The sequence below is a fragment of the Myotis lucifugus genome, unplaced genomic scaffold (genome assembly GCF_000147115.1).
Source record: "Myotis lucifugus unplaced genomic scaffold, Myoluc2.0 scaffold_104, whole genome shotgun sequence".
NCBI classification, from domain to species: domain Eukaryota; kingdom Metazoa; phylum Chordata; class Mammalia; order Chiroptera; family Vespertilionidae; genus Myotis; species Myotis lucifugus.
In genome coordinates, this window is record NW_005871152.1 from 2,665,570 (window position 1) to 2,677,186 (window position 11,617).

The following is an 11,617-nucleotide window of genomic DNA, read 5'->3' on the forward strand; positions in this document are numbered from 1 at the left end:
CTTGGTCCAATCCAGAGTCCTCAACTCCATGCAGTCCACTCTGTCCACGGCCCGCAGGCCCATCAGGAATGGGCGGCTGTGGCAGGATAACAGGAGGCTCTTAGCATGGATCGGTATGTTTGCTCCTTCCACTGGAAAATAGTTTTCCTCTTGAGGTAGGAATGTCATTGGGCTCAGCCTTGGCTAACACTCAACATCCTGTAGCTCAATCTCCTCAGTTGTGCTCTCTGCAAAGCAAAAGACAAGTCCATGAGTTGCAAATCAGCCATAAGGTGGTTTTGGTGAGAACCAGCTAACGTGGGCTACTTCCAGCCATGAAAGCATGAGCTGATTATCACAAGGCCCCGAGAATTACCTTTGAGCTTGTGTCTTCTCTTCCTCTGGAATTTATATGCACACTTATTGCAAACCCACATGAGGCTAATTAACACTGCGGCCACAGCAGCGAGAAAAGCAAGGAAGACAGCGACGAAGTGGAGGTCTTCGTAGAGGATCTCTGTGGGGTGGGGGACGGGAAAGAGGAGGGGGGAAGATGAGTCTTTTTTAATGTCATGAAGTCGGCCTCCCACGCACAGGGCCCCTGGAGCCGTCTTACCTGACACATGCAGCACGATGGTGCCAAACTGGCTGCTCCCCAGGCGCTCGGTCACCGTGATGACATAGTAGCCGGAATCCCTCACGCCCACACTGAATAGCTGGATGGAGCCATTGTCAAAGGTGCAGACTCTATCCTTGTGGCTCTGGGAGATGTTGGCCTGAGTCCCTGGCTTCCACTCCACGATCCTCTGCACCCCCCAGGTGGATGTATACTTCCATTCGATGGTGGGGATGCCATGGCAGGAGTATTCCACGGAGAGCAGGATGTCTTCCTCCACCGTGGCATTGATGGCAGACTGGGGAATGTACAGTGACACGCCCTGACCTGCAGGATGGAGTGCTAGATGTGGGGCAACTTATATGGACTTACAGTGGCGTGAACTTCTATAATTCATTGATTTATTTATCAAATATTTATTGAGTGCCTATTACATGCCAAGCTCTCTCTTAAGTTCTGGTGTTAATGCTACAATGGTGAATGTTATAGACTGAATGTTTATATCCCCCCAAATATCTATATTGAAAGACTCATCCCCAATATGGTTGTATTTGGAGTTGGGGCCTCAAAGGAAGTAATTAAGGTTAAATGAGGTCATAAGGGTATGGCTCTGACCCAACAGGATTAAGGTCTTTATAAAAGGAGACACTAGAGCAGTGGTTCTCAACCTTCCTTGTGCCGTGACCCTTTAATACAGTTCCTCATGTTGTGGTGACCCCCAATTTCATTGTTACAAATTGAACATAATTAAAGCATAGTGTTAATCACAAAAACAATATGTAATTATATATGTGTTTTCCGATGGTCTTAGGCGACCCCTGTGAAAGGGTCGTTCGACCCTCAAAGGGGTCTCAACCCACAGGTTGAGAACCGCTGCACTAGAGCGTTCATACCCTCTCCCTGCAGGGGCACACATGGAGGAAAGACCATGTGAAAACACGGCAGGCAGGCAGCTGTCTATATGCCAGGAAGAGAGGTCTTACCAGGAACCAAACCCTGCTAGCACCTTGATCTTTCCAGCTTCCAGAATTGTGAGGAAATAAATTTCTGTTGTTTAAGCCCTCCAGTTTGTGTGTTTTGTTCTGGCAGCCTGAGCTGACAGACAGTGAACAAGACACAAGGTTACTGTCTACTGCTCCCTGGAGCTTTCATTCCATAAGGGGGATGTACAAGGGCTGAATGAACTAACGAGATCATCTTAGAGAATGACAAGTGCTTTAAGGATGGTGAAACAGGGCATGGTGGCCAGTGGGGATGGTGTGGTACACACCCTTACATAGAGTGGTCACGGAGGTTCTCGCCGAGCAAAGAGCTTTTGATTGAGACCTAATGGAGGAAAAGGAGGCAGCCAGATAAAGGCACAGGGGAAGTACATTTCAGGCAGAGGGAACAACTACAAAGGCTATGAGGTGAGAGTGGGCATTGCTGTGTTTGAGGGACAGGCATAGGCCAGTAGGCTAGAACGCAGAAAGCCCTGGGTAGAGCTTACGAGACAAGGTTGGAGAGATGGGCAGGACCCATGAGGTCAAGGTCAGGGGTAAAGTGTTTTACTCATGGGTGATGGGAGGCCATAGAAGAATTAATTGGGAGGGTGACATTCTCCATTAATCTTAAGAATGTTTGCTGCGGAAAATGATCTGGGGGTGAAGGGACCAGAATAGAAGCAGGAAGAGCAGTCAGGTGGCTGTGCACAGGACTGGATAAAAGATGGAGATGTAGCCTTGGAGAGTGAAGAGTGGTCTGATTTAGGAAATTTGGAAGATGGGGAGACATGCTGGTGAACTAGATGTGGGGGTGGTTGAGGCAAAGAAGCATCAAGCCAAGATTTCTGCATGAAATGGGTATATTGATAGTAGTGTCATTGGCTAAGGTTACGTATATGTTGTTATACTGTATTAAGTAGGTACCTGGCACAAGCCCTATGCTAACTGCTTTACACACATTCTCTCAGCCTCATGCAACCTATTGCGATTCTATCAAGGATTTGCATGTAAGAAACCTCAGGCTCCACAGGACTAGCTTGTCCAAGTTCACTCTGCAAGGCTGAGATTCACACAAGGGCTGCCGACTCCAAAACCGACATATTTATCTTGTATGCTCAAATCAAAGGTCAGTGGTTGGAGGGAGATGGCCCAGATGTGACAAATGCCCCCATGCTGAGAGGAGAGTTCAGGGCTGGCTGGAGATCACAGAATGAATAGGGCAGGATTCAAGCTTGGAGGCCATCCCTTGGTTTCCACCTCCACTTCCTGTTTAGCCCTCTCACTCTTTGGGTGCCCAGTTGCCCTGGGGCCCCTGCTGTGGCTCTAGGTCACCACTCCTGTTACTTTTCCAGGCCTTTCTCATTGTCGTCTCCCATTCCCAACATATCACATTTATGCTGCTCTCCTAAGACCTGGCTAGGTGACTGATAATCTGATAAATTCCATGCTTAAAAACTGGGAATAATGGCTTTCAAGTGTTATTCCTGTCAAGTTACAGAAATGTATTTTCTCTCCAACTCTATTTTAAAAAATGTTAAGCTCACAGAAAGGTTGAAAGACAAGTGCAATCCATATCTATATACCTTCTCCTAGACTCACCAATTATTAACATTTTGCTACATTTGCTTTCTCTCTCTTTTTCTCGGGAAGAAAACAGGGGCCAAATTCCAGGACAGCCCGTGGAGGGCAGGAATTATGTGTTTTTGTCATCTCTGTTGGCCCCCTGAACCCAGCATAATATCTAACATAGTTATTGATCAATAAATGTTTGCTGAGGAAATGAGTAAGTGAATGACCAAATATTTACAGAAGCAAGAAGAAGGATGAGCCATTGCTGATAGGACTGTTGGTGCTTCAGTAGTTTAAAAATTAGGCACATCTGGCCCTGGCCAGGTAACTCAGTTGGTTAGAGTGTCATCCTGATATGCCAAGATTGCTGGTTTGATCTCAGGTCGGGGCACATACAAGAATCAACCAATGAATGCATAAATAAGTGGATTAACAAATTGATGTCTGCCTCTCTGTCTCTCTCCTCTCTCTCTCCTCTCTCTCTCCATCTCTCTCTCTCTAAAGTCAATCAATCAATCAATAAAAAATTAGGTACAACTAAAAGCTAACAAACATAAGAAAGAACTACAGTCAAGGGTTTTCTATGCCAGTTACTATATTATTTACTTACTAGTGGCCCAGTGCACGAATTCATGCACATTGAAAGGAAATTAATTAGAAGAAATATTTTAATATTGCTATTCGCCCTTTCTCTATAATAGAAGTGCCAACCACATTCACAATTGACAATGACAGATCGAAACACACACGTGCGATTGGCACCAGTGAGAGCTTTATATGTATCATGCATGAGCAAGTCAACTTAGCCTTTTATAGATATAGAACAAACTTGCTTAATGAGACCTGATTTCTGATGTAGCTAAACTTTTTCAAGCCTAGTGAAGCACCCCAACATCTCTTTCAGGTAATTGTCAGCAACACAGCAGTAAATATCAACACGAAGCAAATTATTATTGTAGATCACACAGGGAGAACAAAGGGTAAAATATTTAACTGCAGCAGTGTTTGACTATATTCTGCACAGTGAGAAAACCTGAAGTCATTTTCAAGGTCCACCATTTCTTCTTTTCAGTTGGGTCAAGTTTCTAAGCTTTCTAAATCTCCATTTTCTGGCTAATGAAAAGAAAATAGGATTCCACCAAGTCTCCTATCTACCTACTCCAGGACTTCTGTGAGGATCAAATGAGATGAGGCACGGGAAAATGCTTCACAGACATTTGGTTAAAGTGTGAAATGTTTGCACCTGGCTATAAAGCAAGTGGTGTTCCTGGGCTGAAGAAACTGCAAGGAGGCTAGTCATCGCTAGGGAGAGGAAGCCAGGCGTTGCTCCGTGATGTCATTACCCAGCACCCACAGCCACCATTTCAGGGCTGGGCTGGGCTGTGGGCCGCATTTTGCGCCATGGGGTCTTGGCAGCGTTTTGGTGGGGTGTCACTCCGGGGTGGTGGCAGGGCCTGTGTCCCACTTGGGGGAAGCCGAGTGTTGGTTTGTCGGTGCCAGGTCCGTGGTGCCAGCCACTGTGCGTCACAGCAGCTCCTGTGTTGAGCACCTGCCCCCTGCTGGTCAGTGTGCGTCATAGCAACCGGTCAGATTGTCAGACACTTAGCATATTAGCCTTTTACATATAGATTATGTGCTTTACTATCTCTTTTTTTTTACATGCAAGTCAGCAACATGCCCACATAGCTAGGAAATGGCAAAGGTGAGATTTGAATGCAGTTTCTGTATGATCCAAAACCCATCTTTTTCCCACTCTACTTGGTGACTATCATTTATCTATCTATATTTTCTGATTTCTCTGACCACAAATAGGAGCATTTGGAACAGTGATTACTGTAAGATCTGAAGAACCATATTTAGAACCAGTGACAATCTGCATCATCACGTATATGTATTCCATATATGTCCTAGGTCAGTGATGGCGAACCTTTTGAGCTTGGCATGTCAGCATTTTGAAAAACCCTAACTTAACTCTGGTGCCGTGTCACATATAGAAATTTTTTGATATTTGCAACCATAGTAAAACAAAGGTTTATATTTTTTATATTTATTTTATATATTTAAATGCCATTTAACAAAGAAAAATCAGCCAAAAAAATGAGTTCGTGTGTTAACTCTGACACGCATGTCATAGGTTCACCATCACTGTCCTAGGTTAACCACGTTGACCATTATTTGAGCCTTTCAATTACTTTGGCTCAAGAAACAGCAACACTGAAAAACAAACAAAAATAAAACAAGCCCAAGTTTCTCAGATGTTGATGTAAAAAAAAAAAAGAATACAAAAGCATTCACTTTAAAATGGAGCGGAGAGGCCATGACTGAGTAACTTAAGCCTCAAGCCTTTGGGGTGTTAAAACAGGGCAAAACAACATTTGGCCGGGGCCTAAAGCGACATTGTGCCTAAAGAACTGTTTGCAAAGATAACAAGAAAGCAGATATTGTGACTACCAGACTGACAGAAGACTACAGACTGAAAATGAAAAACATTCTTTAGAATTAACATCACTATGTTAGCCTTCCTACACCAATAGAAATGCCTTCCTTCTATTGATATAATTGGCCCCTTCCCTTTCTCGTACCCCTTACTTTTGTCTCCTAATCAGAACACTATTTGGATTTCTGCCTGGATCGGTGTGTCCTGAATAGCTACTCTTTTTTTATCTCAAATAAGCGCTTGTTGCTTTTCACTTTGGCCTTTTATTTTTAGGTTAACACTGATACAGGTGTAAACTGACCAACTAGTTCACGTTGATTTCTGTCTTTTCTCTTGATCAGAAAAACCTCCTCCTAATCAAACTAACCGGGTATTTAAACAGGTTCTAGGAACAACGAGTTTCTCCTCCCGTCAATCTACCACATAATTAGAAATAAATGATCCATAGCAAAGATGGAAAACTAACAGTTCCAAGAGTTTAAAGGCAGACTGCTTGTCAACTGTTTAAAAGTTGAATTAATGAGTTACCACCTCTGCACCTCATACTAAAACTGTTCCAGAACAAGTCCAGAGAAACTTAGTGACTAGACCAACATTCAGAGCTGGCTCAAAAGTTCTACTCAAGGAGGTGAGTTCGATAAATCAGGCTCTACTTATACAATGGATGCCAGGCAGCCACAGACAGGAGGAGCTTTGTAAGAACAAGGAAAGATGTCTATGACACGTTACTAAGTTAAAAAATAAATTTGTAGCCCAGGCAGTGTGACTCTGTTGGTTGAGTGTCGTCTCATGCACCAAGAGGTCGCCAGTTTAATTCCCGGTCAGGGCACATAGCCAGGTTGTGAACTAGATCCCTAGGTGAGGGTTTGCAGGAGGCAGCCAAACAATGTTTCTCTCCCTTTCCCTTCCTCTCTCTCTCCCCCGCAAAAATCAATAAAAGCATATTAAAACATAAATTTATAAAACAGCATAATATGATCTTGCTTTTATTTGTGTAAATATGTGCTAATATGTAGAAAAATGTTGTAGTAATAGATGCTAAACTGTTAACAGGAATTTCTCCTTAGAGACTGGATGACAACAAGATTTTATTTTGTTATACATTTATATATTTTTTAACTTTTCACAGTTACTCATTGAATAAATAAAAAAATTAGTGTATTATGCTAAGTGAAATACGCCAGTCAGAGAAAGGTAAGTATCACATGATCTCACTCATATGTGGAATCTAATGAACAAAATAAACTGATGAACAAAATAGATCCAGAGACATAGAAGCATAGAACAGACTGTCCAACCTCAGAGGGAAGGCGGGAAAGGGTGGGTGGGTCGGAGGAGATCAACCAAAGACCTTGTATGCAAATATATATAACCCATGGACAGGTGAAGGCCTGGGGTCGAAGGTGGAGGGTCGAGCTAGAAGAGTTCAATGGGGGGAGAGGGGGCGCGGAAGGGACATAAGTAATTTTTAAAAATATTTTTTAAGTTCTCCTGGTTAGAACAAACAATCTCACTGGCAAAGTTTAAAGAAAAGTTCAGTGTAAAAGTTTACCTTGCTTCTCATTATTTAGAAGTTTTGGGATGTTTTTGTCAGAAATATACTGAAGGAACCTAACTCTTATTTGTATCAATTAGCCTAGGGTTAATTTGGTTTCATCATAACATTGTTTTGTTTTAAAGTCTCAGTTTCCAAGAATCTATCGACATGGTAAGTGAGAACTTATACTCAGAATGGTTCCTTATTTCTTTTTTTACAAATAAATTCCAGAGGTAGAGTTTTGCTGCATTTAAAAACATATTATTTGACCCAGCAATCCCTCTCCTGGGCATCTACCCGAAAAACTCGAAATAATGTATTCGCAAAGATATATGCACCCCTATGTTCACTGCTGCATTATTCACAGCCAAGACATGGAAACAACCTAAGTGTCCCACAATAGAGGACTGGATCAAGATGTGCTACATGTACACAATGGAGTACTACTCAGCCAAAAGAAGGGACGAAATAGCACCATTTGCAACAGCATGGATAGACCTTGAGAACATTGTGTTGAGTGAACTGTCAGTCAGGGAAAACCTAAGAACTATACGATTTCACTCATATGTGGGATATGAAACTGAAATTGGTGAACACAAACAGCAATGTGGTGACTGCCTGAAGGAAGGCGTTGGGGGAAGAAGGGCCCCTAATGTAAGGTGACAGGAGGAGATCTGACTTTGGGTGGTGGGCACACTTTGGTGCAAGATACAGATCTTGTAACACAGAAACCCACCCCTGAAACCTATTTGTTCATGTTGACCAGTGTCACCCCAACCCGTTTAATAAGTAAATATTACAAATAAGTAAATAAAAATGTATTCTTTAAAAAGGATCTACTTCCTGAAATCACAACAAAGGTCGATACTGTTCAGAACACAGTTCGGGTGGACCAGAGTATCAGCTAACGGTGAGAGGTACACTGCCCGCGTGGCCTCTGAGTTTAAGGAGTCGTGGACGAGACCCCTTAATCAGGACATTTTCACCCTCATCCGGAAAGCCATCGACCCAGCCTTGCGATTATCAGAGGCAGCTGGGAACCAGGAAATAAGTATCTCATCATTGTTGTCTTCATCCTTATCGAGCCTGGAAGCAGCTAAACCAGGCGTCAGAAAGCCAGGGCTCAGGAGTGGGGGGTGGAGTGATGAATCACCCTACAAAAGCGTTATTTCCGTTGGCAGCGAGGTGTGGTGGAGACACCCGAGGCGGGCGGGACCCACAGAGGTTCAGCCATGCTGTCTCCTTGCTGTGAGACCTGCCGAAATCGCCTTCACTTCCCAGAGCCTCAGCGTCTTCCACTTAGAACGAGGCCTGGAAAACCTCCGGGAGGAAGGCTGTGAGGATGAGGGACACGTGGAAGGCCCAGCAAGGACGAGCACTGAGGGCTGACCCAGGATCTGCAGCCCCACCAGCTGCCCTTCTCACAGTAGTTCTGTGTCGCTGGCCAGTGTGACCAACCGTTCTGGTTTGCCTGGGACTGAGGGGTTTCCTAGAAGGTGACGAGTGTCAGTGCTAAAATAAGGAGAGTCACAGGCAAACCAGAACAATTGGCCACCCTACCTGAGACTCAAAGGAATGTCAAAGAGCAAAGAGTAAACTCCAAGGTGTACAAGGGCTGATTTCTAAGGCGCCCCAGGCTCTCAGCATGGGTGGGTGTAGGACAGCCAGCTGGGTAAGCTGAGGGTGGACAAAGCCATTCCTCCCTTAACGCTGGCTCTGAACACACCTCCCAGGGGTCAGCACTCCCACTACCAGCCCATCTTGGTGGGGACCTCCCACTCTTTACGGAACCTAGCCTGCACTCGCCACACCTCCTCCACCGCCTGCTGAGTATTATTACCCCGTTTTACTGAGGACAACTCCAGTCCGCAGGAGTTTGGGAAGAGGCGAGACCCTCATTTAAGCGGAGGCTGGAAGAATAAGATGTGAAAACCATGGGAAAGGGAGGAAACACAATCCCAGCGGGGAGAACAGTGTAGCCACCCCAGGGAGCCATGGCAGATCCTCAGGTGCGGGGCCTGGTGACTAAGAAGTGCAGGTTGGCTGTAGTGTGAAGAACTGACAGGCTTGGGATCACCGGCAGGAGTTCTCCCTGGGGCAGGGAGGACACGGCGATGTTTGAATAGAGGAATGTAGGATCTGAACTTGGCTCCCAGAAGGGCAAGCTGGCAGCAGAGTTCGTTATCATGTACACACATCACCCTCACTGCACCAATGTGCTTGTCCTATGCACCTTCCGGAGAACCCCTGGCTGGAGCCCAAACCGTTGGGAACAGCCGGGTGTGGCCCTTCCTGGGCCTGCCCCGGGGAGCAGATAGGGAGCAGCAGGAAGCGCACCTGTGCACGGTAGGCCGTGAGATTTTGCTTGGAGAACTCGTTTCCCATCCAGCTCAGAAACCCAGCGCCTAGCACAGGGCCTGGCACTTTGAGGTGCTCACAATATGAATCCTTGTGGGACATTTGGCCTCGTGCAAAATGTCCACAGAGACACTTGGTCCCACCAAAAGCTGCTTGATATTTGATCCTGTACCAAAAGGTCCATGGAGACATTTCGTCTGTAGTTAATATAAATCCTGCTCTTCTGCAAGATTGGAACCCTGACCCATATATCTAACCCCATGTACCATGACCAGCTAGGCTACCGAGGTGAGAAGGGTTATGATTGGCAACACAGCCACAACAGAATTATTGGAGCAATAAAACAGAATAGTATTTTTCATTATAAATCTTATAAACCAAATGTAGAAATAAACATTATGGGTCCTTTGAACCCAGGGACATTTTCTAAATGTGGACATTTTTGACAGGACCAAATGCTGGATAATTGTATGAATGAATGAATGAATGAATGAATGAATATTACGTATGGCCTGCCTGTCAAACTGCTGCCAATTTGGAGAGATCAGGGAGGATCTATTTTGAGCTGAAGGAGTGAGTAATGGTTCTCCCAGCCTCACGTCTGCTGAGAGTTAAATAGCTACGAGTGGAATTGGCACAGTTTTACAAAACAAAAATATCCATGTCCCTGCCTCATTCCTGGCTTTCTTAAACGAGCTTGGAATTCTGGAAACACAGCTGTGTGTAGGAGGCCTGCACAGCAACCCCAAATAATGGCCCTTGGGTTTAAATGCCATGAATAGAGCTGATGACTGACACTTGCACATATTTTACAGGGAACCTATCCCTCCAATTAGCTCAGATATTTAATTCCCCACCCCCACCAGTGCCTGATTACCCAGAGACCAGAGCTCAGCTCATCTTCAAGGGAGCTCCCCCATGATCTTGCTGTTTAATGGCCTTGGAAAGTCACACAGATGTCAGCCAAACCCAAACAACATGGACAGAGGCAGTTTTAGACAGAGGCTGGCAGGCTGCTCCCCTCATCAGGTGCCTATATTTGTAGCCCAACCAGAAAAATCACTCCACAGTAGCAACAGCCACCATTCCCATGGGTAGCACCTGCTGGGTACCAGATGTCACACACTATTATCACAGCCCAGTGAAACCCGGCCGGGGAAGTTGAATGACTTGCTATCAGACTGGTAAAGATGAAGCAGTTGGATAACATTGTGTGGTCAGGAGTGTGCAGAAGTTATACTTCAAACATGACTGTGGGGATTGTAAATGGGTGTGACCTAATTAGAGGGCAATATGATGAAATCTAGAGAATTATTTAAATAGCACTTACCTCTTGACCCAGAGGAACTTATCCTACTAGTAATAAGGGCATATAGATGCAGAGATAGAAGTGAGTATTGTCACTGAAGCATGGTAGTCGATTATAGTAAAAGGCTGGGGCAATCCATGTGTTCACTGAAGGAAAACTGTTGGACACTAGCTACCTGGAGTCAGCACAGACCCCACAGGGTAAGGGCTCTGCCAATCACAAGTCCTGGTCTCTCCTACTTCTGACCAACCAGCTACACATCAGGGATTCCCACGACCCCCTCCTCAGGTTTGATAATTTGCTAGAACAGCTCACAGAACTCAGGACAGCACTTTACTTACTATCACCAATTTCCTATAAAGGATACAACTCAGGAATAGGCACATGGAAGAGATGCATGGGAAGGGGGTGGAGCCTCCATGCCTTCTTTTGGTGCATCTCCCTCCCAGGACCTTGATGTGTTCACCAACCCAGAAGCTCTCTAAACCCCTTCAATTTTTTTGGGGGGGGGCAGGGAGGTAGAGTGGGGGGTTGGGGGGGGGGGAGGCGGGAGATTCCATTATATAGGCCTGATTGAATAACATCACTGGGCCATTGGTGACCAACTCAATTCCCAGCCCTTCTCCCTTGGGGGGGGGGGCCCTTCTTCCCTTCAGGGGGTCAAGGGGGGTGGAGGCTGAAAGTTCCAACCCTCTAATCACATGGTCAGTTTCTTCTGGCAAACAAGGCCTCATCTTCCGATGTCTCCTCATTAACAAAACAAAAACACACTCTATCACTGCTGGTGAATCGAACGGTTTAAAAGCTTTGTGGTCGGGACTGGGCACTC

The 11,617-nt window shown here is 45.3% G+C and overlaps 1 protein-coding gene across 1 annotated transcript in view; it reads right to left on the reverse strand.

Moving 5' to 3' along the window:
• VSTM5 (V-set and transmembrane domain containing 5) overlaps positions 1 to 11,617 on the reverse strand; it is a 21,213-nt gene continuing 9,596 nt past the window's right edge. Inside the window, exons 2-4 of the mRNA XM_006092769.3 lie at positions 596 to 922; positions 356 to 496; positions 1 to 227 (exon numbers count right to left, since the gene is read on the reverse strand). Coding sequence (XP_006092831.1) covers positions 184 to 227; positions 356 to 496; positions 596 to 922 — 512 coding nt within the window. The 3' untranslated portion in view covers positions 1 to 183. The remainder of the gene's footprint in view (positions 228 to 355; positions 497 to 595; positions 923 to 11,617) is intronic.